This window comes from Bos indicus x Bos taurus, chromosome 5, assembly GCF_003369695.1.
Source record: "Bos indicus x Bos taurus breed Angus x Brahman F1 hybrid chromosome 5, Bos_hybrid_MaternalHap_v2.0, whole genome shotgun sequence".
Classification (NCBI taxonomy): Eukaryota; Metazoa; Chordata; class Mammalia; order Artiodactyla; family Bovidae; genus Bos; species Bos indicus x Bos taurus.
This window is the reverse complement of record NC_040080.1, coordinates 26151002-26177706: the sequence shown is the minus strand read 5'-3', so window position 1 is coordinate 26177706 and position 26705 is coordinate 26151002. Positions and strand designations below refer to the sequence as shown.

General features: G+C 39.4%; 1 protein-coding gene and 1 non-coding gene across 3 annotated transcripts; both read right to left on the bottom strand.

Moving 5' to 3' along the window:
• Positions 1-5109: 5109 nt before the first annotated feature.
• STRAP (serine/threonine kinase receptor associated protein) lies at positions 5110-25588 on the bottom strand. Of its 2 annotated transcripts, none has more exons than XM_027541435.1 (10): positions 25152-25588; positions 24288-24423; positions 16524-16605; positions 15640-15712; positions 13368-13464; positions 12670-12807; positions 8961-9097; positions 6836-6985; positions 6384-6446; positions 5110-5681 (listed from the first exon to the last, which is right to left on the bottom strand). In XM_027541435.1, exons 1-10 carry the CDS (start codon positions 25261-25263, stop codon positions 5620-5622), a joined length of 1050 nt encoding a protein of 349 aa, XP_027397236.1. In that variant the 5' UTR covers positions 25264-25588; the 3' UTR covers positions 5110-5619. The 2 variants fall into 2 exon arrangements, with proteins under 2 accessions (XP_027397236.1, XP_027397235.1); XM_027541434.1 differs by having other exon boundaries at positions 6384-6449; positions 25152-25586.
• Positions 13763-13945, bottom strand: LOC113893842. Its single transcript, XR_003511365.1, has one exon. It is a non-coding gene; the product is annotated as a small nucleolar RNA SNORA23 (small nucleolar RNA).
• Positions 25589-26705: the final 1117 nt, after the last annotated feature.

Sequence of the window (26705 nt, the reverse complement as noted above, 5' to 3'; positions counted from 1 at the left end):
CTATAATTGATAGAAGATGATTCAAACCCAGGCAGTATAACTCACAGAAACATACTTACTGTTCCTACTATTTCTCTGAAGCCAAACTCATTAGACAAGTCATTTAACCTCTGAAATGAAGTTTCCCATATGCATAATGGAGATATTACCTATCTCATGGGTTTATTGGAGAAATTAAACAGTAACAATATTTTAAAACTTAAGCGGAAAATCTAACATAAGGCACTTTAAATAAATACTATTTCCACACACATCTGTGAACTTAAACCAGTTGTTTCCACTTGACCAAGTTCCATTCTCTCATTAATTACATGAAGTGGTTCAGCCTATAAAGTACTGTTACTGTCCATTAGCTGTCATTTAGATGCATACTTTGGCCTTGTTTACTCAAGTAGATTGGTTAGATGTCTCATTTGTTTCTTCAGGAACTCTATTGATTTTAAACTCACACTTGTCTAGGTGATACTATGTCACACTGGCAATTGTGCACTCTTATAGCTCAGCAAAGCTAGGCCTATCTGAGAATGTTTGTGTTCCAGCAATTCTTTTCCTTCAGGAATCTCCCCTAGGGTTCAGTAACACATAGTAATCCAACAGAATCACTGTCTGAAAATATTCAGGTGTGGAACATAAGGGTCCTAATAAAGAAATATTTTCCCTTGGTCTGCATTTTCAATTCACCATTTTATTGTTGCTCTGTCCTGAAAAGTTACATACATTTGCCTCCACCTGGGTCTCAAAGAGGAACAGGCAGCTAAGTTAATAATTCCACTGAATTTGAACTATTAAAAAACGTAATCTGTAAATTATTTTGTAGCCATTAAAATGAATGTGTTGCGACTACCCTGGCAGTCCAGTGGGTAAGACTCTGAGTTTCCAGTGCAACGGGCTCAGGTTCCAGCCCTGGTCAGAGAACTAAGATAACACATATTGTGTGGCCAAAAAAAAAAAAAAATGTGTTTAACTTTATTGACTGACATGAAATATTCTTGAGAATTGACTGTACTCAATCCTGGTTTCTTAGAAAAAATCTTCTAAATGACACTAAAACTGAGAAGCAATGATGTATAGGGTAAATTATTAAAAATTACGCAGGATTTGAGCTATAATGCAATTAGGATGTGGAGAGGAAGCTGCAGAGGAAGAATGGAATGGGAAGCAGAGTGGAGATGGGGAGACTCTTATCAAACAAGCTGAAATCCTTGTAGGTGATTGAATCTCAGGTCAGCTGAAGCTATACATGAACTCACTGGAGAGAGGCATGTGCTTTGGATAGGTGACTGTCATATCCTATCTATCAGTGGATAGAAAGGTCTGCTCCATGGAGGGCAGGTGAAAAATCATCTCCCTGGTCTGGTGTGATTTGATGCTTGTTTAGGGACTTATTTCAACATCTACGAGAGCACTTCCAACATACCAGCCACCTTTCTAAGCAAAGCAGCATTGGTGAAGATAAAAACATAGACAAGATTATTTCAGGTAGCAGGAAGATTAAATAGGACAAAATAGCAAGTGACGAGGACTTGACACCTGAATCACAAGAATGGGCCAGCCATGCAAATATTTAAATAAGAGTGGCCCAAGTAGCAGAAATAGCAAGCAAGCCAAGTCAAAGGCCTTGTGAGGGACTTTCCTGGTGGTCCAGTAGTTAAGACTTCACCTTCCAATGCAGGGAGGGGGTGCAGGTTCAATTCGTGATTGGGAAGCGAGAATTCCACACGCCTTGTGGTCAAAAAATCAAAACATAAAGCAGAAGCAATATTGTAACATATCCGATAAAGACTTTAAAAATGATCCAACATCAAAAACAAAAATCTTGGAAAAAAAAGGGGGGGGGGGGTGAGAAATGAAGCCACTATGGCTAAAGCAAGTACAAACAAGGGAAAAAATGAAGTCACAGATGGCAGCAGTCAGAAAATAGTAAAAATATGGTATAATAGGAAGATACTATGGATTTAAACAAGACAGTCACTCAGCCTCTTCAAATTCTCAAGTAATTAGCTTTCCTGTGTAGAGGACGGGCAGGATGAGGGTGAGGTGAGGGAGTAGGGATAAAAGGGGAACAGTCAGGCACTAGAACAGTCCACATGGGAATAGCCTGGCCTAGGGTGGTAATAGTGGAGATGAGGCAAGTAGACTCACAAGAACCCACAGGACTTACACAGAGACTAACAGACTCAAGGACTATATGTCTTTCAGCTTGAAAAAGTATTAGGCAGTGCCCATGAGTGGAATGGGTAACAGGTTGAGGGGAAATAGGTTTGGTTGAGAAATTAAGATTTGTTTTCCACAGGTAAACCTGAGATACTTACTAACGTGGAGCAGCAACTGTGACATTAAGTACTGGCACTCAGGGCCGCAGGCGGGATATAGGAATTTGAAAGATTTCAGAAGATACTGAATCCTACATTTTCTCTTTGGAGACCAGAGCTAGAAAGTACAGACCAGACCTGAGGTCAAGCATAAAAGGAGGAGCTGGCAGATACAGAAGCAGTCAAAAAGATGTAAGGAAAATCACAAGTGTGATAGAAGTTTCACAAAGTAAAAAACAAGTAAGACAACTGAATGTTGCTAAAGGTTTAGTTATGGGGGCTTCCCAGGTGGCTGTGGTAAAGAATCTGCCTGCCAATGCAGGAGATGCGGGATCGATCCCTGGATCGGGAGGATCCCCTGGAGAAGGAAATGGCAACCCATTCCAGTATTCTTGCCTGGGAAATCCCATGAACAGAGGAGCCTGGAGGGCTACAGTCCATGGGATTGCAGAAGAATAGTTTGTGCTGTTTCAAGCCACAAACCTGTGATGTTTGTTACTGCAGCAATAGAAAACCAAGACACAAAGGATACCAAACACTGGCTGTTCCCCTAGCCTGCCAGGTGGCTTGTATACTTAGCATGTCCAAGGCCACCAAGAAAAACAAGGGTACCCCTCAGAGCTAGTCAAGTCCCTAAAAACATATCCTCTGTTGTTAAAACAAAAGTAGCTAATGATCAACTCTATTAATCTGGCAAAAGCTAAAACCTACAATGACTCAACTGGATGATCAGAATCTAATAACCTAAGAACTTGACAGTTTATACAATACAATCAACCAGAGATCTGACCAACATGAACACTGTAATTACAGAAGTATAAGCTATGGTATGAGAGTTCCAAGGCCTGAAATTCAACTTAAAACTTTTTTTAACTGGAGGATATTGGCTTTACAATGTTGTGTTGGTTTCTGCCGTACAACATTAATCAGTCACAAGTATACATATATCCCCTCCCTCCCACCTTCCCATTCCACCCCTCTAGGTCATCAGAACACCGACATGAGAGCTGAGTTCCCAGAACTATACAGTAACTTCCTGCTAGCTATCTACTTTACATATGGTAATGCACATTTCCATGCTACTCTGTCAGTTCATCCCACCCTCTCATTCCCCTAAAGCATCCGCAAATTTGTTCTGTCTGGTCTCTATTCTTGCCCTACAAAGGTTCATCAGTACCATTTTTCCAGATTCCATATATATGCATTAATATACGATGTTTTTCTTACTTCACTTTGAATATAACAGGCTCTAGAGTCATCCACTTCACTAGCACTGACTCAAATTCATTCCTTCTTATGGCTGAGTAATATTCCATTGAATGTATGTACAGCTTTTTCTTGATCTATTCATCTGTTGATGGACACCTAGGCTGCTTCCATGCTTAAACTTTTAGAGATTTCAAGCTATCTGCCACCCAGGGATGGTAATAAAGGGCCTTTAGACCTTTAGGAAACCTGCTGCTGCTAAGTCGCTTCAGTCGTGTCCGACTGTGCGACCCCAGAGACGGCAGCCCACCAGGCTCTCCCATCCCTGGGATTCTCCAGGTAAGAACGCTGGAGTGGGTTGCCATTTCCAGAAGAAATTCTCTTTGGTCATGAACTTCACAAATTACCAGTCAATTTCAAAATTCCAGTCTGGTGCATATAAAGCTCAGCTTTATTTACAGTAAGTCAGAGTATGATTAGAATCTGTGGTACACTGAGAATACTGCTGCTGCAAAGGATCAGGCATGTGGCAAGCTGATGAGAAAATACACCCTCCTCCAACCTCCCCCACCCAGGCGACCCTGTGTGGACCATCAGTTGACTTTCCGCAACACACCTCTCTCGAACCTCTAAGGCAGTCACAGCCTACTGTGCTTTCTTCCAGTTACCAGAAATCCTCAAAGACTTATTTTGGGGTTGGTTATTCTTTTAAGGAAAGTTACCAAGGATCAGTCACAAGATAAACAAAGAGAGAAAAAGCAATTAGGCAGATATTATTCATTTGTCAGAAGTATTTCCAAACAAGTTCAGTAGTCCTCCCATATTATTAAAAAATAAATGTATCACAAATCTAAACTCAGTTGATCCATTTTATTAGAAGGTTGGTAAAAGGGCTTCTGGACTGTCACCTGAACTTAAAATGGTAGTGAAACAAACAATGCAGGACTACAATTCTCCCCCATTTTTATAAAATCTCTTCTACCTGTATATATACACGCAAAGGTATACTAACGTGCAGTGATCAATTTTAACAGATTTTAGGGGTTACTGGGATTTTGCGTGCTTTTTCTATCTTTCTGCTAATTCTTAACTTTTTTTTTCTTATAATAAGTACCTATCATTTAAATAAGTCATTTTTATTTTTCTGAAAGTTTTCTTAAAAGGCAGTTCAAGCATTTCTGTCCAATCTAGCAGGGAGAAAGGTATATAAAACTCTACCAAAGCACATGAAGACTTCAAAAATTCAGTGCAAGTAACTGAATTTCAAAATCAGGAAACAATTTCTGTTCACTACAGATTCTTTACCTGGGTGGTCTCTTGATATGATACAGAAAAACTTTCTGGCCATTTCCATTTATAAAACTACAATCTATGGGGACTTCCCCAGGGGTCCAGTGGCTAAGACTCCACACTCCCAATGCAGGGGGCCCGGGTTCAATCCCCGGTCAGGAAACTAGATCCCACGTGCTACAACTAGGAGCCTGCATTTGCAACTGAAAAAATGATCCCAAGTGCCACAGCCAAGACCTGGCACAGCCAAAACATCCCAACTACTCAAATTTATCAACTTCCCCAAGAAACACACACAGCATTGTTTTAGAGCCATTTTATTGAGACAACTAAAAACAATTAGATGTTCAGAAGCAGTGTACAATAAAAGAGAAATCAAACTGTTACTTTATCATGTATTCCCTCTTCTTTATAACTAAAGCAAAAAAAAAAAAAAAAACCAGCTTTCTGCTTTTAAGGGAAAAGTCAGAAAAATAGGCCAATATATTTTCCCTCTTCATAATAACATAAACAGCTACAAGAAATCTAATTGTAATAAGAGAAATTGGATGTTGGCTTACACATATTCATTAAAAAGACAACAGATCATCACATTATAAGAGCATAACTCCACCTGCTTTTAGCGGATACTCTTGTGTTCTCATTCATAGGTATCACCAAGTAGGTTAGTTCCAGCACTGGAGCTAATTCATATTCCTCATTATTTACTGCTCATGTTGCTGTAAGCAGAGAGTAACTCTGAAGGCTGACGCTTTTCTCCGCTTGTTTTAGTCCATTAAGTTGTGTACTGTCTGTGGCATTTGCCTGATGCTCAGGCCTTAACTTCAGGAGTTGAACTATAGATGGAATCTGAATTCTCTGAAGCAATTTCTTCTACAATTCAAAAACAGGAAGTCACATTAGTCGACTTAAGGAAGGGAAGAAGCCACTCTATATTTCTGTGAGTTAAGGAATAAATGAAAAAGTTTTTCAAGTGTGCTGGTGAGGGGAAGCAAAAGAGAACAGTGCACAAGCCACGAACGATGAACCCAGGCCACTAAGAAGCAGTGAGGAAAGACTTGACCATTTCCCAGCAAGCTCTTCTACTCCAGGGGGGCTCTCGTTTGGGCTACATTTTCAGTGACTTCAACTGTCTAGTAGACACTGAATTAAAGTCAGATTTTTGAAGATCTGGCTCCCTTTTATTGATTTGAATTTCAATCAATATTATATTTGATCAGAGCACATTATAATTTATAATTCTATATTTGGGAAAGAGCACTTGGTGCTTAACAAGTGTTAAGTAAAAATTACAACTACAACAGTCTATTTTAGCATCTGCCTCCTAAGTCAAACTCTAAGATCTTTAAGAGTAACCATATCAGTCATCTCCATGACACATCTCCGTGGCTAGTACCATGCAGTAAGTATTTAAAATGATTTATCTTTTATGTATTTATATGTATATATAAATATACATATATTTAAACTTCCTATAAGTATACGCTTACATTAAATACATTTTGTCAATGAGTTAACTAATACCTCAATTTTCCATCCTCCAGGACCCTATAGAAGTTAAATGTTAGTATTTACCTAGCTCCTCTTCCGCTGTCTCTGGAAAATTGATCTTGGGCTTTGCCAGCTCACCACTATCTTCTTCTATGAAAAGAAAAGCAATGATGAGTACATGAATTACAATGTCATGAGCAAGTTCTAGTATTTTAACAACTAAGAAGAGTACACCAAGACTATGGCAAGCAATAAACTACAAAACACCTTTTTTAATAACTGTAATTCTAAAATAGTATATCTTTCAGATTCAGACTTTTAGACCCAAACTATAACTACTTGGGATCAATAACAATATTTTTATTAAAAACATGTCTAAATGTACTAGTAAGGATCAATAAGTAGTATTATTCAGAGATTAATGGATGATTTATTCATCAGGCTACTCTTTGCTTAAACCTTATTCTAAAGAAGACAGAAACAGAGACAGAATCAATAATGAAAAATGATACAAAATTATGAATAAAAATTCTTACCAGGAAGCACACATTTCCAAAGGCCATATGTTTTTCCAACCACAGTTTGCCACAGTCTCAATGTTCCATCTTCAGAACCACTGGCATAGAGTTCTCCATCAGGACTAAACCTCACACAGTGAATAGGACCAAAGTGTCCTTTGTAGGATTCTGAGAAAGAGAAGGGGTATTAGATAATTTAATACTTAAACAGGACATTAAGTATTGATACACTAGAGAAGATGTGAAATTCCTGAGGGCAAAGTCAAAGAACTATACCGAATTAAAACTAAAGTGATTCTCATCATAAACAAAACAAAAAAACAAGACTTCATGTTCCAATAAAGATAAAGGAGACTTCCATGATGGTCCAGTGCTTAAGAATCCTGCCTGCGAAAAGCAGAGGATGTGAGTTTGATGCCTGGTCTGGGAAGATTCCACATGCAGCAGGGCACCTAAGCTGTGTGTCTCAATTACTGAGCCAAAGCCCTAGGGCCCACAAGCCACAACTACTGAGATTGTATCCTGTAAGGAGAGAGATCAGTATGAGAAGCCCAAGCACCGCAACCAGAGAAGAGCCCCTGCTTGTCACAACTAGATGAAAAGGCTGCACACAGCACAGCCAAAAACAATACATTTTAAACAGACATCTAGAAATCTCTTTTCAAATAAACCAAAAAAAAAAAGATAAAGAAAGGGAGGTAAATGACACCCCACCTTCAAGTCTACGGAAAGCAAGTCTAAAGTTTATCAATTCAATCCCCATTTTCAAATCCTAAACTATTTACCAGGGAAGCAATTCTTACTATGACTACAGAGAACCACCAGATGGAGCTCTTTTACACACTCTGCCTCTCATACTCTCCTATCACAGACTATGAAGATAAAGGATCAATACCTATCCTATATAGAGTTTAATGAGAAAATGTACACATTAGTAGTGGTGTTATTCTGTTTAAGGCATATCCTTATTTCCGAACTTTTTTCACTTACTTTCTAATGCCTCATCACCTTACCAGTTTTCGAAACTGTTTATTAGACCAATGTTCTTATTCCGGAGAAGGCAATGGCACCCCAATCCAGTACTCTTGCCTGGAAAATCCCATGGACAGAGGAGCCTGGTGGGCTGCAGTCTGTGGGGTCACTAAAAGTCGGACACGACTGAACTACTTCATTTTCACTTTTCACTTTCATGCATTGGAGAAGGAAATGGCAACCCACTCCAGTGTTTTTGCCTGGAGAATCCCAGGGACGGGGCAGCCTGGTAGGCTGCCATCTATGGGGTCGCACAGAGTCGGACACGACTGAAGTCACTTAGCAGCAGTGGCAGCAGTTCTTATTCTGTCTCCATGTCCTCTCAATTCAAAGACATTCATGCACTAGCTTCTCTCAGGGAATACCATAACTGTGTTACCATGAATATAAAAAATTATCATAAGAGTAGAAAGAATTTTAGATTTTGAAATAAGAATGTCTGCGTCCAAGGTTCTACATTCACGAATTGCAACCTCAGATACCAGCAAATAATTTACTTTCTCTTCTTCAGAAAATAAAACATGTGGCCAAACATCTAAAACTTGAAAAGTGACATTAAATAAAAACAATGGGAAAGAATCTCTATTTAAGTCACTTAATATTCAACCAGTAAATTATGAACACTGAACAATTAAAATAGATTCTATTTAGTGTATTCACTGAGGTTATATTTACCCAACACAATCCATCAGTTTTCCCAAAGAAACAAAACAAAATTGTGTTTTATTCTCTGTGTACAATTCTAACAAGCTTAAGTTCATTATAAAGCAGGATAGCTAGAAACCAAGTGAGTGAAGTGCAGTGCAGTGCAGTGAGTCGTGTCCGACTCTTTTCGACCCCTCTTTACCACGCTCCTCCATCCGTGGGATTTTCCAGGCAAGAGTACTGGAGTGGGTTGCCATTTCCTTCTCCAGAGGATCTTCCCAACCCAGGGATAGAACCCAACTCTCCTGCATTATACGCAGACGCTTTACCAACTGAGCCACAAGGGAAGTCCTAGAAACCAAGTAGGAGCTAAAAAACATTGGCTAACTAAGGTGTTAATCACTGAAACCTAACCTTTGATCAAGGTACCTATATAATCTTAAGAAAAAAAAAAAAGACAACTTACCTAATTCTTCTCCACTATTATAATCATACTTATAAAGTTTAAAATCTTCACCACCTGCAACAACAAATTCTTTCTCAGGATGAAGAGATGCAGAATTGATGGTTGCAGGAGCTTCAAAGGATTTAATTGGGTCCAAACTAGAAAAAAAATTAAACAACATTTATAAGTGTTGAATATTTCATAAATAATATAAGGAAATGTTACATTTAAAATGTTCCTAAATTCTAAAACTTAAGGAATAATACAATATCCAGTTATTCAAACGTACTGACATATGTGAGGGGGACAGAGGAGCGTGGCAGGCTACAGTCCACAGGGTTGAAAAGAGTCAGACACGACGCAGTGACTGAACAACAAAGTGCTGCTAAAAAAACAAACCCCTCTAGGTGTGGAAATAAGGGAACGCTTATACACTGTTGGTGGGAATGTAAGTTGGTAAAGCCATTATGAAAAATAGTATGGAGGTTCCTCAAAAAGCTAAAAATACAGTTGCCATTATGATCCAGCAATCCCACTCCTGGGCATGTATCCACACAAAACTATAATTCAAAAAGATACAGGCATCCCTATGTTCATAGCATCACTGTTTACAACAGCCAAGACTTGGAAACTAAATGGTCACCGATGGACGGATAATGAAGATGTGGTACATACATACAAACTACTACTCAACCACAAAAATGAATAATGTCACTTGCAGCAACACAGGTGGAACTTATACTAAGTGAAGTAAGTCAGAAAAAGACAAATGTCATAAGACGTCACAAATGTGGAACTTAAAATATGACACAAACGAACTTATCTACAGAACAGACCCACAGGCAGAATGGACTCATGGTTGCCAAGGGATGGGGTAGGGGTAGAGTGGGAGTCTGGAGTCAGCAGATGCAAATCATTATACAGAGAATGGGTGAACTAGGCCCTACTGTACAGCAGAGAGAAATATACTCAATATCCTGTGATAAATCTTTAATGGAAAAGAATATAAAAAAGAATGTATATGTATGACTGAATCACTTTGCTGTAAAGTAGAAATTAAGTCTTATAAGTCAACTATAATTTTTAAAAGAGGAAAAACAACAAACAAAAACACATCTAAATAATATTAGGGGGAAAAAAAAACAAAACAGAAGCCTACTATGCCCAAGCGAAATTCACACCCAAAATACACAGCCCCTTCCATAGAGGGATATCCATTTTGTGCAGTGAATGCCTTCCTGGAAATGATTAGGTTGGTTAATGAAAACAGTATGGCTAATGTACTAGGATTTTTACTTTGAAAAAAAAAAAAAATTTAACTCTGCATTATTTAATTTTTCCAGGACAAACATACTTGGTAAATAGAAGAAGTTTTTACAGCAAGTAATTAACTAATATAAAGGATTATTTGTATACTATTTTCAGCTGCTGAGAATTTTTAACTTTCTGCAAAGGAAAAAGCTTTAATGCTGTGAAATATAAAACTGCTCAAAATGACTCAGTTTTTAATTATCAGGCTATAAGATAATAACTAAATCTGAGACTATAGCTACGTAATAAAAATCAATGCGTTAACAGCAACTTCCCCTGAACATCAATGAGTTTGGGCATCAGCTCTTTTCCAGTCTAACCCTAAAAACCCTGAAAGGCTTCCAACACAAAACATTAGAGCATTTCAACTCGGAAATGCTGCCATCCTACTCCCATCATCACACACTACAAAGCATGAAAATCAAAGTCATGACTTACACAGATCACTGAATAACAACTTTCTGGCTTAAATGGCAGAATATTTAATAGGCTAGCAAACCTCCACCACCACCACTTCAGGCAAGGTTCTACAGCAGGGCTGCACGCTGCCCAAGTCCAGAAGCAACCAATGAACTCAGCTGCACAATTTAATGGTTTTGGGCAATAACATTCCATTATCAATTCACTGTGTGTGTGTGTGTGTGTGTGTGTGTGTGTGTGTGTGTGAACTCTCTAGCATTCTTAATTGCTCATCTCCATCTTGATTGCCTTCTCATTTCTTCAGCTGTTCAGTGAAGCTCAGCTCTGCAAGTGGCCCTTTACAGAGAAAAGGTCAGGACTGCTGGTCAGAATATAATGTGGTACATTCTTTATGGAAATCAAATATGTGTTATGTACACTAAGAACTTTAAACACATGCCTACCCTCTGTTTTGTTTATTTAAACTAGTTTTTTCAGGGGTTCCGTTTTTACTCCTCAATAGATTTTCTGTATTTCTCACATGCTTCTTCACCCATCAGTTCATTTAATTCTGAAGAGTTACTCAGTGTGGCCATCATCTTCATAACAAGATCTGTTGACAAGTCCTGGCTTTTCTGCAAGAGCTTCACTAATTTCACTTACTTCTCCTGAGAGAGGAGAACAGAGCTCACTAGTAGTTTTCACACTTTCCAAAGCACCTGCTCATCTTGTCTGTTCAACCTTGTTCCAACTTCAGGCAGACTAAACATCTCCCAAAGATTCCTGTGAAAAATTGTTGATCCCAACTATTCCAACACCATCTTCTGTTGTTATCTCCTCATGTTCCTCTGTGATTTTACCCACCCGAGAGAGGTGCAGTATGTGGGAAGCACTTGTCCAGGGCCAGGATGGGCAGGCAGGGGAAGGTGACAAAGCTGCACACAGGCTGCAGACTGCGCCAGCCGGGACACTCCTGACCTCTGAACTGGTAACTCTACTGACAGGATTCTCTTGTGAAGAAACATGCAAGAGATGTGATCATAAATCTCACTGCACAGTTAAAACAGGGGAACTAATGTGTGACATGGTAGACTCTATAATGCCTCCCTGGTGGTTCAGATGGTAAAGAATCTGACTGCAATGCAGGAGACCTACGTTCGATTCCTGGGCTGGGAAGATCCCCTGGAGAATGGAACAGCTACCCACTCCAGTATTCTGGCTTAGAGAATTCCAAGGACTGTATAGTCCACAGGGTTGCAAAGAGTCTGACACGACTGAGTGACTTTCACTCACTCACTCAGACTCTATAATAATACACCTAGTAAAAATGTTTCCAAAGAATTTTAATGGCTAAGAGGATCTTAGAATAAAAAAATGAAAATTATACTTATTAGGATCCTAGTAACTAAAGAAAAAAACACATACAAACACATACTCCCCCCAAAGAAAAAAAGACTAGCAAAAAACACAGCTACCAGTAACTTTCTGGTTCTATGGCTATAGGATTATACCCAAGTTTTTTAAAATTTTATTTTCTAAATTTCCAACGTAAGCATTTAATATATTTATAATCATAAAAATTAAGTCTACTTTTAAAGAATTCATTAAATCTATGCCCTATTTGGAAACAAAAAGAAAAATCACTAATTTTTCTGTAATTTTAAAGTGAAATGGCAGAATCAAGATTACAGAGGTTTTAGAGTAATGAATAATATAAATTATAGCATCAATCTAGGGATCTTTAAAGAAAAATATACATTAAAAATTGTTAAATTTTACCAATAAATGTCCCAAACACCTGGAAATTAATTTGATTAATTCTTCTGATTAAAGTCTACCAAATTTTCAAAAAACTCACTATTATTAGGTATGGAAACAATCTTCCTCCATATTATGTCACATAGGCCAAGATTTGCCTTTAAAAGCATTAAATACCTTAGTACACGCCTTGCAAATGTTAAGTACACTAAACTGCCCCTTTGTTACCAGAAAAGAAAATGAAGATACTCCTCAGACATACCTTACTGCACTATGAAAAGCAATAGATCGTCCATAAGTTATTACCAAAATCTCTCCCTCAGGAATGTATTCCATACTGCTAACGGACATATTAAAATTTAGAGATTTCACTTCCGTCATAGTAGCATGATCCCAAAGGCTGCATAAAAAAGAAAAGAAGGTGGTATTTACTCACTTAAGAAAAATACTTACAGCTTAAATTACAACTGCAGATTAACCAATGAAAAAATAACCACAACTGTAGTAAAACAACCTCCATTCCAACTCACAAATTACAGATGATACTGAGAAATGTGGCTTTGGCATAAAACATCAAATTATTTGGTATCTTGTTGGTAAAGTCAAAACTAATACTTTAAATATACCTCCCAAATGCTTATGCTATTAAGATACATCTCCTAATCTAATCAATTTCAACACTGCTTTAAATAATGGTTCTTACACTCTAACACCCTATGGCCAGCCAGTCCACTCACCCAGGTTAAGAGCACCTGCTTATAAAGATGTCAACAGTTTTAATTAAGTCTTGTGAATCCCACTCTATGTTTATGACAGCTCCAAAAAAATGTGACCCAGATGCAGCCACAGTTGTAATGTTCAGACACAATTCTTCCTACATGACAGTTATAGGAAACTTAACTATAAGCTCCAAGGTCAAACATGTTTTCAACTTTAAATTATTAAAGAAAAATTACTCACCGAACAGTTTTATCATCCGCTGAAAGGATCTGTTTATCCTCACTGCACCACAAAGCCTTTTTAATACCAGAGGTGTGACCACTGATTTCCTTAGGTTCTTCAGATAAAACAATTTAAAATACAATTGTTAATACACTTGCTACGTCTGGGCAAAAGCAGATGTTGCAGGCAATACCATTCAACACAACTTTAACTTTGGGCAAACCACTTAACCTTTTGAAGGCTACATTTCTTCACTGGTAAACTGGGATTAACAATAGTTATTACACCTCAGAGTTTAACAATCGAAACATTTAAAGTTGCTCCCCCCGCCCTGCACCATCACTTAAAAGAAAAAGTTACTACAGGTATCGTACATTAAATTCCCCGAAGGGACAATCTCTATTCCCAAAGTTTTGTGTGTGGGAATTTGGAGGCTGGCCAGTGGTGGACAGGTCCAAAGAGACAACACTAGACCAGTACTATGATCCCAACTCACTCTTCGGCTGCATGATGTTTGTGTGAATAGCAAGAACTGAATGCAAAACGCAGACAGACATGCTACCAGACACAGATGAACACCGTGCACACGTTATAGCAGCCATCCCCTGCAGTTTCTCATCTGGTGTCTGATGGGTAAAAGCTCTTCTTTCTAATGCGAGACAGTGGAAGAGTCACTTTCAAAGGCAGCTTTGAGAAAGGGAAAAGAAGACAAAAGCTAACTGCCTGAGCTTTGAACTATCTTGCTGAGTCAGAAGGTACACTGATTTGGTGAGGTCAGAGTAGTCTGCTGTTTCTGCATAAAGTTATTAATTCCCAGGTACCAAAGGAGAATAAAGATAAATGCAGTTTGTTTCCTCACCTTAGAAATACCTTTAGAAAAGGTATCTCGAGGATAACTGCTTAACTTCCAACATAACTTTGACTTTGTTATAAACTTCTAAAGCTTACTGACTTATGAATAAACTATGCCCACAACACAAAATTTAAGAACCCAATTAATATATAATAAATAAAACTTTTTCTCATATTTTAGTTGCTTTTAAAATATGCAGCATGTGATTAGGAAAGCACTGAAATACTGTAAAATGGAGATGATGATATGGACTAGGGAAAAAAATGTATCTCTTACAACTTCTGTGCACTGAGAGAATTTATAGAGGAAATGTCAGATTTCACCATCCAATTATTAAAAATGTGTATACCACAAACCTTACTAACAAAATGGAAAAGCAAATGACAAATTAGAATAAATTTTAAAACCAGTAATAGAATGAACAGGTGCTTTATTAGTCCACAAAAGTAAATTAAAATGGTATTCGACAGAATTTTAACCTCATGAATTATTTTTCAAGTTCCCATTAATAAGAATTTTTCTATTAAACCGGCAGAGATAAAGCTAGTTAGTGTTTGCTAGAATAGGTTGGCTATAGGTACATTTTTATACTTCACTGGTGGCCTCTTTGGTAATATCTATTTATGGCTTCCAAGTATATCTCCTTTTTGTCCCAACAATTCTATTTCTATGTAGATATGCTACAGAAACAATTGTGGAATATTTGCAACTATAAGGATGTTTAGCCTAACACTGCTTATAATCTTGAAAATTTGTAAATAGCCCAAGTAGGCCATAATAGGAGATTGGTTAGTTCACTTATCCATAGAATGGAAAGTCATATAGTCATTAGAAAGAATGAATATAGAGTATTCAAAGACATGAAAAAATTACTACAGATTTTCAGCATTCTTCTGAATAGCTTATATACCCATGTGGTTCAAAAATCTAAGTATGTATATACATTGAGAATTCTTACCCTTCTCACCTTCTACAGATAATAACCACTCCTTCTAACCAAAAAGCAGTTAACACTGTTATGTGCCTTTTAAGACTTAGTGTCATAATAAAAGTTTATCAGGATATATTTTTTTCTTTAAATAGTGTAAAAAAAAAAAATCCATTAAAAAAAAACTGCATTAAAAAAAAGAAAAAAGACTGGAAAAACATGAACCAAAAACGAAAGACATTAATTAATAATACTGGATGATAAGACTTTCCTGGTGGTCCAGTGGTCAAGCTTCCAATACAGGGGGTGTGAGTTTGATCCCTGGTCAGGGGAATAAAAGACCCCACATGACAGAGGTGGGGAACGGACTGGATGGTAGATTAAAATTTAATTTTTTCTTTGTGACTACATTTTCCTAATTTGAGTATTGAACATGAATTCCTTTAATCAGGAAAAGTTATTTAAATTAAAAGAAAACAAAACCACAAATACATATGAATTAAAATTACCTGCTTCAGGTTTGTTCAAGTCATATATGCGTAACAGTTTATCCTGTCCCCCAGTTAACAAGTAATTACTATCCTGAAAACACATACAAGTAAAATGGTATTAGATTAACTACTTTAATAGTTATATCTCTTTGCAGCTTCTTCAACACTACATAAAATGCAAATAAAGCTCACAGAGATCACAAAGAGATGCACACAGATCAATTATTCCTGAGAAAATACTATAGAGCATTTATCTTTCTCATAATTGCCAAATCCTGTAAGCTTCCCAGTTCAAATGTCACACCACCAACCACATGGCTTCTCTCAGCTGGCTCTGATCCTGCTGCCTACTGAGTAGCATGACTGTGATGATCTCAAATTTATTCTCTCCCTTCTAAGTCACTGGGAAACATTACTTGGGTTTTTCAGATGTTTGTTACTATTGTTGATATAAGAGTTCCCGGGTTCTTAAAAATCTCATAGGATCAACCAAGAAAAAATACAGTTGACTTAAACAACTCAGGGATTAAGGCACCACCCTCCACACAGTGGAAGATCCCCATTATCAGTTACAGTCAGTCCTCTATATATGTGGTCCGCCCCCCACTCAGTTCCCCCATGTCCAAAGATTCAACCAACTACCGCCTGTGAAATACTGCAGAATTTACCACTGAAGAAGATTCATGTTAAGTGGACCCGTACAGTTCAAACTGTCATTCAAGAGTTAACTGTAAAGGTGTATAGTTTAATCTAAAGTCAAATCAAATGTAACCAGCATACACAAAATACACCCCCACAAAACCAAACATGAACTAAATACAAACCAATCAAATATAAAACCACAGACATATCCTATAATAACAGCAATATAACTCCCTAAAACAAATTCCACTTTCTAATACCTGCGTAAAATCCACCGTCTTGACAATGTGTTTATGAGCCAGGGTCATCAATTCATCTCCTGAGACAGCATCCCATACTTTGCTAAAAGTAAAACATAAAAAAGTAGAAGACAAACATGGTAATTTTGATAATTAGTTACCAAATGAGTTATTTGAGATGTTATATAAACGTATTATAACTAAAAATGATACAGCAATATAATTTTGACAATGAAAAAGATCAAATTTAAGTAAATAAGATCCATGAACCATAAATCCTTACTTTCCTTTTAGCCTGTAGCCATAATATTCTTATAACACCACCGCAAGTATTTTAACCAATTCAGTTTCTCCTTTCCAATTTTTTCGTCTATACTCTCATATACACGAGAAACGAGATGAAAAACAATAAATACTTAGGAGAAAGAGATTACATAAAATTTTAAATCAAAACAGTAGAGAAAAAAATACTCTCCCATTTCTCCCTCAGAGTTGACTTATATTTTCAAATCCTAGTCCAATTAACCTCCACACAAAGTATCAGCCTTTGATTACATAATGCTAATGTTGAAGATTTTAATTATAGGTTTTCAAATCTCTCAATTGTAGGTTTTCCAACAAACCCATCCCAACCCAAAGTATACGTGTGATTGTGTGTCTATACACACATACGTATGTATATGTATGCTGGGGGATAATGATTAAATAATAGTTCACAGAAATACTGTTAAGAAGTTCCCCCAAATAAAAAAGCTTGAACAATAAAGCAGAAGAAAAAATTCATTTTAGATCCGAAGAGGTGATTGAAAAATAAACAAGAAAACCTTCCACATGGCAAAAAGAAACTGTTATGAGGAACAAGCTATGCTTCATAATAATTATTCTAAAAATTCCATTCTAATGTAATTGACATTTATTTTTAGGAATAAAGTGAACAATGCAACAGAGAAAACAAGAGAAAAACAGAGAAAGCAAGGAGTATTTTTTCTTCACTCATTAAACATAGAATAAACATATCAAGTATGTCACTCAAGACTCAAAAGGGAGAAAAGGGAGACAAAAGGGAGGCACAAAAGGGAGGAAAAAAAAATGATCCCAAAGTTCTTGCCTCAGTAGTGTTAGCTTTAGCTGAGGGGGGGGGGAAAAAAGAAAATATATATATATATACACACACACAAACAATATTATGTTTAAGAAATACAATTAAGGGACTTCCCTGGTGGCCCAATGGTTAAGAATCTGCCTGGCAATGCAGGGGACATGGACTCCATCCCTGGGCAGGGAATTAAGATCCCAAAAGGCGGGGAGCAACTAAGTCAGTGAGCCACAATGAAAGATACTGCACAACATAATGAAGGTCCGGAGGGCCTCAACTAGGACCCAGCCCCATGCAGTCAAATAAATAAATTAAAAAAAAAAAAAGAAAAGAAATAAAATACAAACACACATGGCTATAGAGACACAAACAAAAACCACACAATTTATGTCAGAAAGTCCAGAAAATCTAAGCATCAAAACCAGTAGCCTTAAAGAGCATGCTAAAGCTGAAACTCCAGTACTTTGGCCACCTCATGCGAAGAGTTGACTCATTGGAAAAGACTCTGATGCTGGGAGGGATTGGGGGCAGAAGGAGAAGGGGACAACAGAGGATGAGATGGCTGGATGGCATCACTGACTCGATGGACGTGAGTCTGAGTGAACTCCGGGAGTTGGTGATGGACAGGGAGGCCTGGCGTGCTGCAATTCATGGGGTCGCAAAGAGTCCGACAGGACTGAGCTACTAAAGCACTGAACTGAACTGAGAAATACACCCTGGGAAAAAATGGAAACATTGTAGAGAAGTGTAACAGTATGCTCAGAGAAACAATGTCAACTGTGAGTGGTATTGTTACTAAACTCTCAAATACTAATTTCTCTTTGCAAAGGAAACCTATTCCACCCTTTCCCATTTCCAATTCAACTCTCTGGTCAAACCCTACTTTCCCAACCTCATTTTGCATTATTTCTCTGAGTCTAGTCACATCAGATTATAAACAATCCCTCAAACAAGCCATGGCTCCTCTGTCTTTGCTCATAGTGTTCTACTTAGTCTGTATTTTTATAATCTTAGGGTTCCCTGGTGGTTCAGTGGTAATGAAGCCACTTGCCAATGCAGGAGACAAGGGTTCAATCCCTGGGTCAGAAAGGCCCTCCTTGGAGAAGGAAATAGCAACCACTCCAGTATTCTTGCCTGGGAAATCCCATGGACAAAGGGATTGTAACAAGAATTGGACACAACTTAGCAACTAAGCAACAACAAACTTTACATTCTCAGCTATCATAGTTCTACTCATCCTCAGGGTTCATCACTAATGCTATTTTTTCACTAAACCTTCTGTTTTTCTCACTTCCATCAACCATTCCTTTCTGTTCTTCCACAGAACTCAGCTTATACTGTTTAATTTTACTTTACTTTTAGTTTTGTCCACATGTTTACTCTTAATCACAGGGAAATCAGTGATAAGAGTTCACATAGATTAGACTGCTATAATAACAGAAGGCATCAAAGAGCTTCCGAGGTGGCTCAGATGGTACAGAATCCACCTGCAATGCAGGAGACCTAGGTTCGATCCCTGGGTCGGGAAGATCTCCTGGAGAAGGGTCTGGTAAACCACTCCAGTATTCTTGCCTGGAGAATCTCCATGGACAGAGGAATCTGGCAGGCTATAGTCCATGGGGTTGCAAAGAGTTGGACACGACTGAACGAATAAGCACATCAAAAGTGAAGAAAATATCAAATGTATTTGAAATCTCTATCCTATTCACATACTCTCGAGTCTCAAAGAAACTGGGCGTTGTCCTTAGAGATATTAATTTCAAGGATATTCAATCATCTTCACCAAACTCCCCAAAATCTAATTATTCTGCTTAGATCATGTCCATTCATTGTACCAGAAGCAAGAACTGGAGCGACTGCACTAGTACCATCCAGAGGGCCAATATATCTACACTCGCGTTCCTCCCACCTAGATACACAAGTAAAATCGAGTGCCACCCTCTCCAATAGAGCATGTTCTAGTCACTTGTACTAACTTTGGCACATTTCCATTATTCCCAATAATAGTCCTAAAAACAGCTTAGAATTCTAAAAGAAATCTGGAATAACCTAAACTCCGGGCAAGAAACTGGTTATTAACTAGCTGGCTACAGGGATCAAATCAAAGCAAGGGAAAGGACATCCTCCATAGAGCTCCCCTGAGAGAAATGGCAGGAAGGGTCCATAAAGGAAGATGGTTAATGAAACATCATTAACAATACCCTCTCAACAGCTAATCCTGTAGCATTCATTTCTGTACAACTCAAGATGTACCTGCCATCTCCCTAAACTAGTGATACCTCTTATGTCCCCAGTTTTTTGCATATGATCAATGCTGTCTGTTCAATACTTTTCATATTCTGAGAAAGGACTTAGCAGTCTCAAAAAAGGGGCTGCTTAACATACTTCTTTAAGGCCTTAACAAAAAATTAAGCTATTTCGGGAAAATGACTGCCTGTCGTAACAGGACAGCCAAGCCATCAAAAAGGAGACACGAGCACCTTCGATTTATTGAGAACCTTATTCAGAGAAAAATTAGCTCTTCCTATTGGCTTTTTACAAGAGGGAAAAAAAAAAAGAGGATAAGGAGATGTGGTGGTAACATTAGCTCTATGAATTAAAAGACGAATTAAAAGATATAAAGAGAATGGCGTTTCAGGGATAGTTTCAGCTGACTTGCCTGCCCAAATTACCTCAAGATAACATTCCAAACCGACTCACGGACCAGCCCTGCTGAATATACTTTGTCTATAAGAAAAATGGACAAAATTCTCCTTTAGATAATCATGACACCTAAAATTACACTAAGGAGCTCTTCTTTATTGGGTCAAGTTCCATAATAGCAGAGCCCACATAGGTCATTAAATGAGAATACAAAGAAAGGATGCACACATCCCCACACTTCACAGACAGACACACAGCAAACGAGGGTCAAGTCTCAGTTCCCACTAACCAAGCATCTGCTATGCAACAGACACAAGGCTATATTCAGGCATGTAAGTGGAAAAAAATCGCTGATTTGCCCCCAAACCACGCTTGGCTTACATTCATTTGACAAATATGAAACAAGAGGTTTAAGGAACATCTCATGATCAAACTGAAAATACCAAGTATGGCTAGCACATGAACTGAGGCCTTGTTGTTATTTAGTTGCTAAGCTGTATCTGACTCTTTTGCAACCCCATGGACTATAACCCACCAGGATCCTCTGTCCATGGGATTTCCCAGGCAAGAATACTGGAGTGGGTAGCCATCTCCTTCTCCAGGGGATCTTCCTGACTCTGGGATGGAACCTACGTCTCCTGCATTGGCAGGCAGGTTCCACTAAGTCACCAGGGAAGCCTGAACTCAGGCCTGCTTAATGCAAATGCTTACATCTTTCCCACCACATCATGGCATCTGAAAGCCTGAACTGAGAGGGAAAAAACCCAAAAGTATTCCCTCCTGCTACTTAGATCTACTAGAACTTCCTTGCATGAAACCCAAAGATTTCTTGGCTTTAGCCACAGATGTTCCAAAAGAACACATGATTTTGGTCTATTGGGGTGGTAGCTATCAGTGTTACCTTACACGTTACCATTTACATGTGTACTAGATTTCAGGTAATATTCTAAATATAAACATATCAACTCATTTAATATTCACAACGAATGAAAGTTGATCAGTTGTGTCCGACTCTTTGCGACCCCATGGACTACACATTCCATGAAATTCTCCAGGCCAGAATACTTGAGTGAGTAGTCTTTCCCTTCTCCAGGGGATCTTCCCAATGCAGGGACTGAACCCAGGTCTCCCACATTGCGGGCAGATTCTTTACCAGCTGAGCCACAAGGGAAGCCATTCACGACAAGAGGTAGGCACTATTGCTATTCTCACTTTTATAGATGATGAAACTGTGAAAAAGAGAGGTTAAATAAAGTTCGCAAGATCACAGAGCTATTAAAGGATAGAGCCAGGGTTCAAACACAATCTGGCCCCAGCATTCATGATTTTAATAACCCCGTGTAAACACAGACACTAAGACCTGAAATGTTAAGAAAGCCCCAAAACAACACTGAATACCTATACAGAGAAACGTCCTCAAAACTATGACTTGGGTTATTAATGCTGTTAGTGACCTAAAAACAAAGATAACTGTGCCTCTAGCAGCAAGATAAAATCCTGACTACTCTTTCCAGAACTCTGTTAAATATTTAAAGTGCCGTATTTTTCACACCTTTTTCTCTCTCCATTTCAGAGTAATTATCACATGAGCAGTAATTTCTGTCTAATGCATTTCGTTTTTTTTTCCCTGGCATTAAAATTTGTCAAATGTACATCAGGTCTTCACAGATTTTACAGAGATGGGTATCATTACTAACAAGCTTCTGTTCAAGTCTCAGATCAGAGCAAGACTGTCCATCAGGCAAGAGAAGACAGAGCATTTTGCTCATATTATTAGCACTCATGTTTGAGCCAGATAACACAGAACTGAGATGAACAGAAATGAATCTCTCCAGAAAAGCAATTTAAAAGATCGTCTATTTTAACGCTAATGTCTGTAGTGTCTAAGATCTTGTTACATTTTACCTAATCAAATTTAAAATATCACTTTATTAACTATTAACTTAACAACCTGAGGACCTAGTTTCAATAATGATATTTTAAAAATCCACCTAACAAATATCTGAAATCTCCTGGAGAAGGAAATGGCAGCCCACTCCAGTATTCTTGTTTGGAGAATTCCACGGACAGGAGAACCTGGCAGGCTACGGTCCCTAGGGTCGCAGAGTTGTTAATTCCAATTTTCTATCTCTGTTATGAAACCAATGACATTCTCTCCCAGTGACAATGTTCCTAATGGACTCAGCAAAAAATAAACTTAGGAGAAACTGAAGGAAAAAAAAATAGGTTGAACCCACAGGAGACATAAATGTCTCAGAAACAAAACCAAGATCTGTAATTCATCCGTTCTTAGTCCTTCTGCTTCAGAAACTTCCTTAAGTTATTTGTTTGACAAAGTGCTGAACAAGCAAGGTATACAAAAAAATATAAGGCATGGCCCATGGCCTCAAGAAGCAACAACACATAAGTCAATAAGTACTCTAAGAGTCAGAATTTTAACACAGCCAACAGTGTGAGCAAAAAGAGGGAATGGACACCCTCACCTTCCAGTCCTCCACAAATCTTCCTTGTATGAGAATCACTTTTACTTCCTATTTTTCACATCCCATAATTAACAAAGGAGTCTGTCACATTATAAGCATGCATGCCAACCTCTAAAGCAACATTTGACATTAAAGGATTTACATAAAACCAAGCAGTTCCTTATTTTATCAGAATTGCATAGACTCACAACAGGGCAGAGCACAAACCCTTACAATGGTTATGCATAAACCTAACAACATCTATTCTTTGAAGGCAAAGAAAAAAGTTCAAATTGACATTGTAACTTTTCTTACTGATCTCTCATCATCTCAAATTTAATCCCACATCAGCATGGGATTGTATCTCCCTGTTTATTTAAAAATTCTATTTAACAAAAAAAAAAGTATGTATTGTAAAACTCACTCCACGCCATAGAGCTCTACAAGTTTCAACAAATACACAGTCATGTATTCACCACCTCAATCAATCTGCCTTTATTTTTTTCATAATAAGCCTAGTATGTTTAATTTGCTTAATACAAAGGCACAACAAACACATTTACAATTGCTCCTTAGTGTAAAATTCTGTTTAAAAAAACAATTTTTAAAAACCACTTTCACTCTCAAGACTCTCAACTCTAACAGTTTACTGCATGTACAATAATCCTTGACACCGTCTTCCTTAAAACATTTAGGTGTCTGCTAAGTCACAAACATTAGGAAGTAGAGGTACCAAGGTTATATAAGATATGATACACATGAGCAGATGGGAAAGTGGGTCATTGGCAAGTCAGCTTAATAATATATTCAAAAGGCAAAAATCAGAGTAAGTAAGGTCCATTCTGGCAACAATGAGTGTAACCAGACTGGGGGGCATGGGGTGTGCAGTGCAGATGATGATGGTGAATTAGGATGGGCCAAAGTGTTAAAGAGGCAACAACTGAAATTTAACCTTTAGGCCGATGATTAAAGGCTGCACATCAGAATCACCTAGAAGAACTTCTGGCAGGGAAATAAACTGTTGTTGGGGACTTTACCGCCCACCTCCCCCCTCCACCCCCGGACCAATATGTATATGAGTATTTTAAAAGCTTCTAATAATGTACACCCAAGGTCATGGATCACTGACAAAGCACAGGTAAGACAGGAAAAGCATTAGCTAGAGAAGTGACCTGATATTTGTGTTCAGGAAGACAACTGACAGCACCAGGGAGAATGAACAGATGGGAAACGACTAGTGGTAGGGACCTGAACTAAGATGGCAGTGGCGTAAGAAATAATGGCATCAGCAGACATTCTGCTGGTGGAATCAACAAAGATGATGATAATCTAGATGCAAGGGGACAATCAACAATTTAGATTTCACCCTTACACAGAATGAAGTCATTTGAGTCTCTGTGAACAGTTTGAGAACCATTTAAGAGAAAGAAGCAAGAAGGATCAGGCCGGAATTCTGGTGAGATCAAACACGGGGTGTTCCATATGGTAGTAAGAATTTCACGAGTAACCTTTAACGACGTTTTGATCATTTCAGAGCACAATCCACAGAGAACTCCGAAGGTGGCCATTTCTGGCTGCACTTACGCTGTGAAATCTGCAGCGGCTGTCGCTGCCTTGGTGGCATCTTTATTCAATGTTGCGCCCCAAACGGCACCCTTATGACCCAAAAATGTTCCAATCCAGTCTCCTGTATCTCCCTGGCGAAGCATAGGCTTACCATCTAAAAAATATTGAAGACGACATGTGACTTAGAAGTTCGGAGGACTTAAAATCTAAGACTCAAACATAAAACGATCATATTGAAAAACAAAGTGGAAACAGTTTTTGTTGCCTGAACTATTCTCACTCACTGGGGTCACTAAGGATCGTTCAGAAATAAATTCAATGAGGAACCCAGCTGCACATTCTCTCTGGGAAGCATCTGTAACTAGTTGAAAAGATTGACCTGCGTCAAAACAATCTAGATTTGTGTCTTATTTTGGACAAACTTTTTAATATAAATCTCAGCTTCCATCAAACATAGCTTCCACTTGAAAGATGGAAAACGGAAATGAAAAATTCCACACGAGAAAAGACTATTCAATGAGATAACAGGAATGCTAAGTCTTCGTAAAATAAGGCCTGGCCTAGTTGCTGCATTCTGCTAAATCCTTGAGAGATATTTACACTGTTTGTTGGCCGGGACGTCTAGGCAAGCGCACAGTTCAGCTTTTCCAAAAATAGCAATAAAGGTAAAACGAGAAGCCTTCGTTAGGGGCATTACTTAGGAAAGCCTCTCGGCGTCAGCTGCGGAAGCCCTAACAACTACTCCTCTCCCCATCAGCCCGCCGTGGGGCCCTAACCTCAAACGCTGCGAGAGCCGCAGTTCATTCCGCAATGGGGATGCCAACCTCGTTCGCTTTCCGCCCGACCTCGGCCATCAGGGGCCCGACTAGCGGCCCCGCTCACCTTTGCAAGCGCTGATTAGAAAATAGCCATAAGGCGTGATGCCACTGAAGGCCAGATCTACCACAGGCCGCGTGTGGCCGGAGCAGGTGAGCGGTGTCTGCCTCATCGCCATGGCGGCTGCTAGCAGAGCGATCCCGCTGCAGAGCCGAGGGGTCGTCTAGTCTTTTCTCTCCTCTGTGGCAGCGCCTCCGGCTCTTCAAGGCCCCCGCCCCGACACTGACGCTGGGCCAGGGCACAGGAAAAGGCCAATCCGGCGGCCCCAAGGTCAGGAAGGGGTTAGGGACAGGTCAGGGAGTCCGCGACGGGCGACCGACCGCCGCCGAGGGAGGGAAAGGGAAGGAGGGAGGAGAGTAGGGGAAGGGGAGAAGCGGAGAACGGGCGGCCACGACCCGTACCGTCCACACCGGTACCGGCAGGAAGTGACGACACCAATGACGCTAAGCGTCCGCCGGAAGTGACGAAGCGGCGGGAAGGCGGATTCGCCCGGCAGAAGCTGCATAGAGGCTCGAAGACGGCAGCGCGCAGGCCCGAGAGCACGTATGGTGAACGCTTGACGCTGGCCCCCACGCCTGTACGCACGGCTCCTGGCGGAGCTTTTGGCTCTGGTTCAAAGTCGGCGCGCGGAGCTCTGAGCTCTCACTCTAGAACGGCAGTGGCCATGAAGTTTCTGGGCAGAGTTGCCAAATGCGAAAGCAGGTACTGCTCACCTGAACCTGGCAACCTATCTGGGTTGTGCACCAAGCAGTTCAGACGGCAGGACTGTGCTGGGTGTGTGAACATCTACCTCTAGTTGTTCCCAGCGATGATCCAAACCTGCAAACAGTAGGGTTTTTTTTTTCATTCCTGCTGCTGCTGAGTCGCTCAGTCGTGTCCGGCTGTGTGCGACCCAACAGACGGCAGTTTATCAGGCTCCCCCGTCCCTGGGATTCTCCAGGCAAGAACACTGGGTTGCCATTGCCTTCTCCGATGCAGGAAAGTGAAAAGTGAAAATGAAGTCGCTCAGTTGTGTCCGACTCTTAGCGACCGCATGGACTGCAGCCCCACCAGGCTCCTCCGCCCCTGGGGTTTTCTAGGCGAGAGTACTGGAGTGGGGTGTCATTGTCTTCTCCTAGCAGTTGTATAAGGCAGCTCCTCCGGAATTCTCTCCAGGGCCCTTAAGTACATTCCCCAGCCACGTAACATTTCTCCATTGCTAGTATTTTAGACCGGCTCTGTGACTTTAAATACAGTTAATTTCAAATTACTTTTTATTTTGAGGCCTTCGAAGGACTCTAAAACAGTGGTACTCAAATTCTTTGATGAAATACATCAGTAAAGCTTGAGTTCCCATTCCCATTATACGGATAATAATTTGTAAGTTCAGTTCAGTTGCTCAGTTGTGTCCGACTCTTTCCAACCCCATGGACTGCAGCACACCAGGCCTCCCTGTCCGTCACCAACTCCCAGAGTTTACCCAAACTCATGTCCATTGACTCGGTGATGCCATCCAACCATCTCATCCTCTGTCGTCCCCCTTTCCTCCTGCCTTCAGTCTTTCCCAGGATCAAAGTTTTT

What these genes read in the sequence shown, in the direction of transcription:
- STRAP (XM_027541434.1), bottom strand. Translation starts at nt 25,263, where the DNA reads ATGGCGATGAGGCAGACACCGCTCACCTGCTCCGGCCACACGCGGCCT. An exon ending in AGACGGTGGATTTTACGCAG is followed by an intron (nt 15,713 to 16,523) that starts GTATTAGAAAGT and finishes ATGTGTTTTCAG; the next exon opens with GATAGTAATTACTTGTTAAC. An exon ending in GCGGATGATAAAACTGTTCG is followed by an intron (nt 12,808 to 13,367) that starts GTGAGTAATTTT and finishes TTTTTTATGCAG; the next exon opens with CCTTTGGGATCATGCTACTA.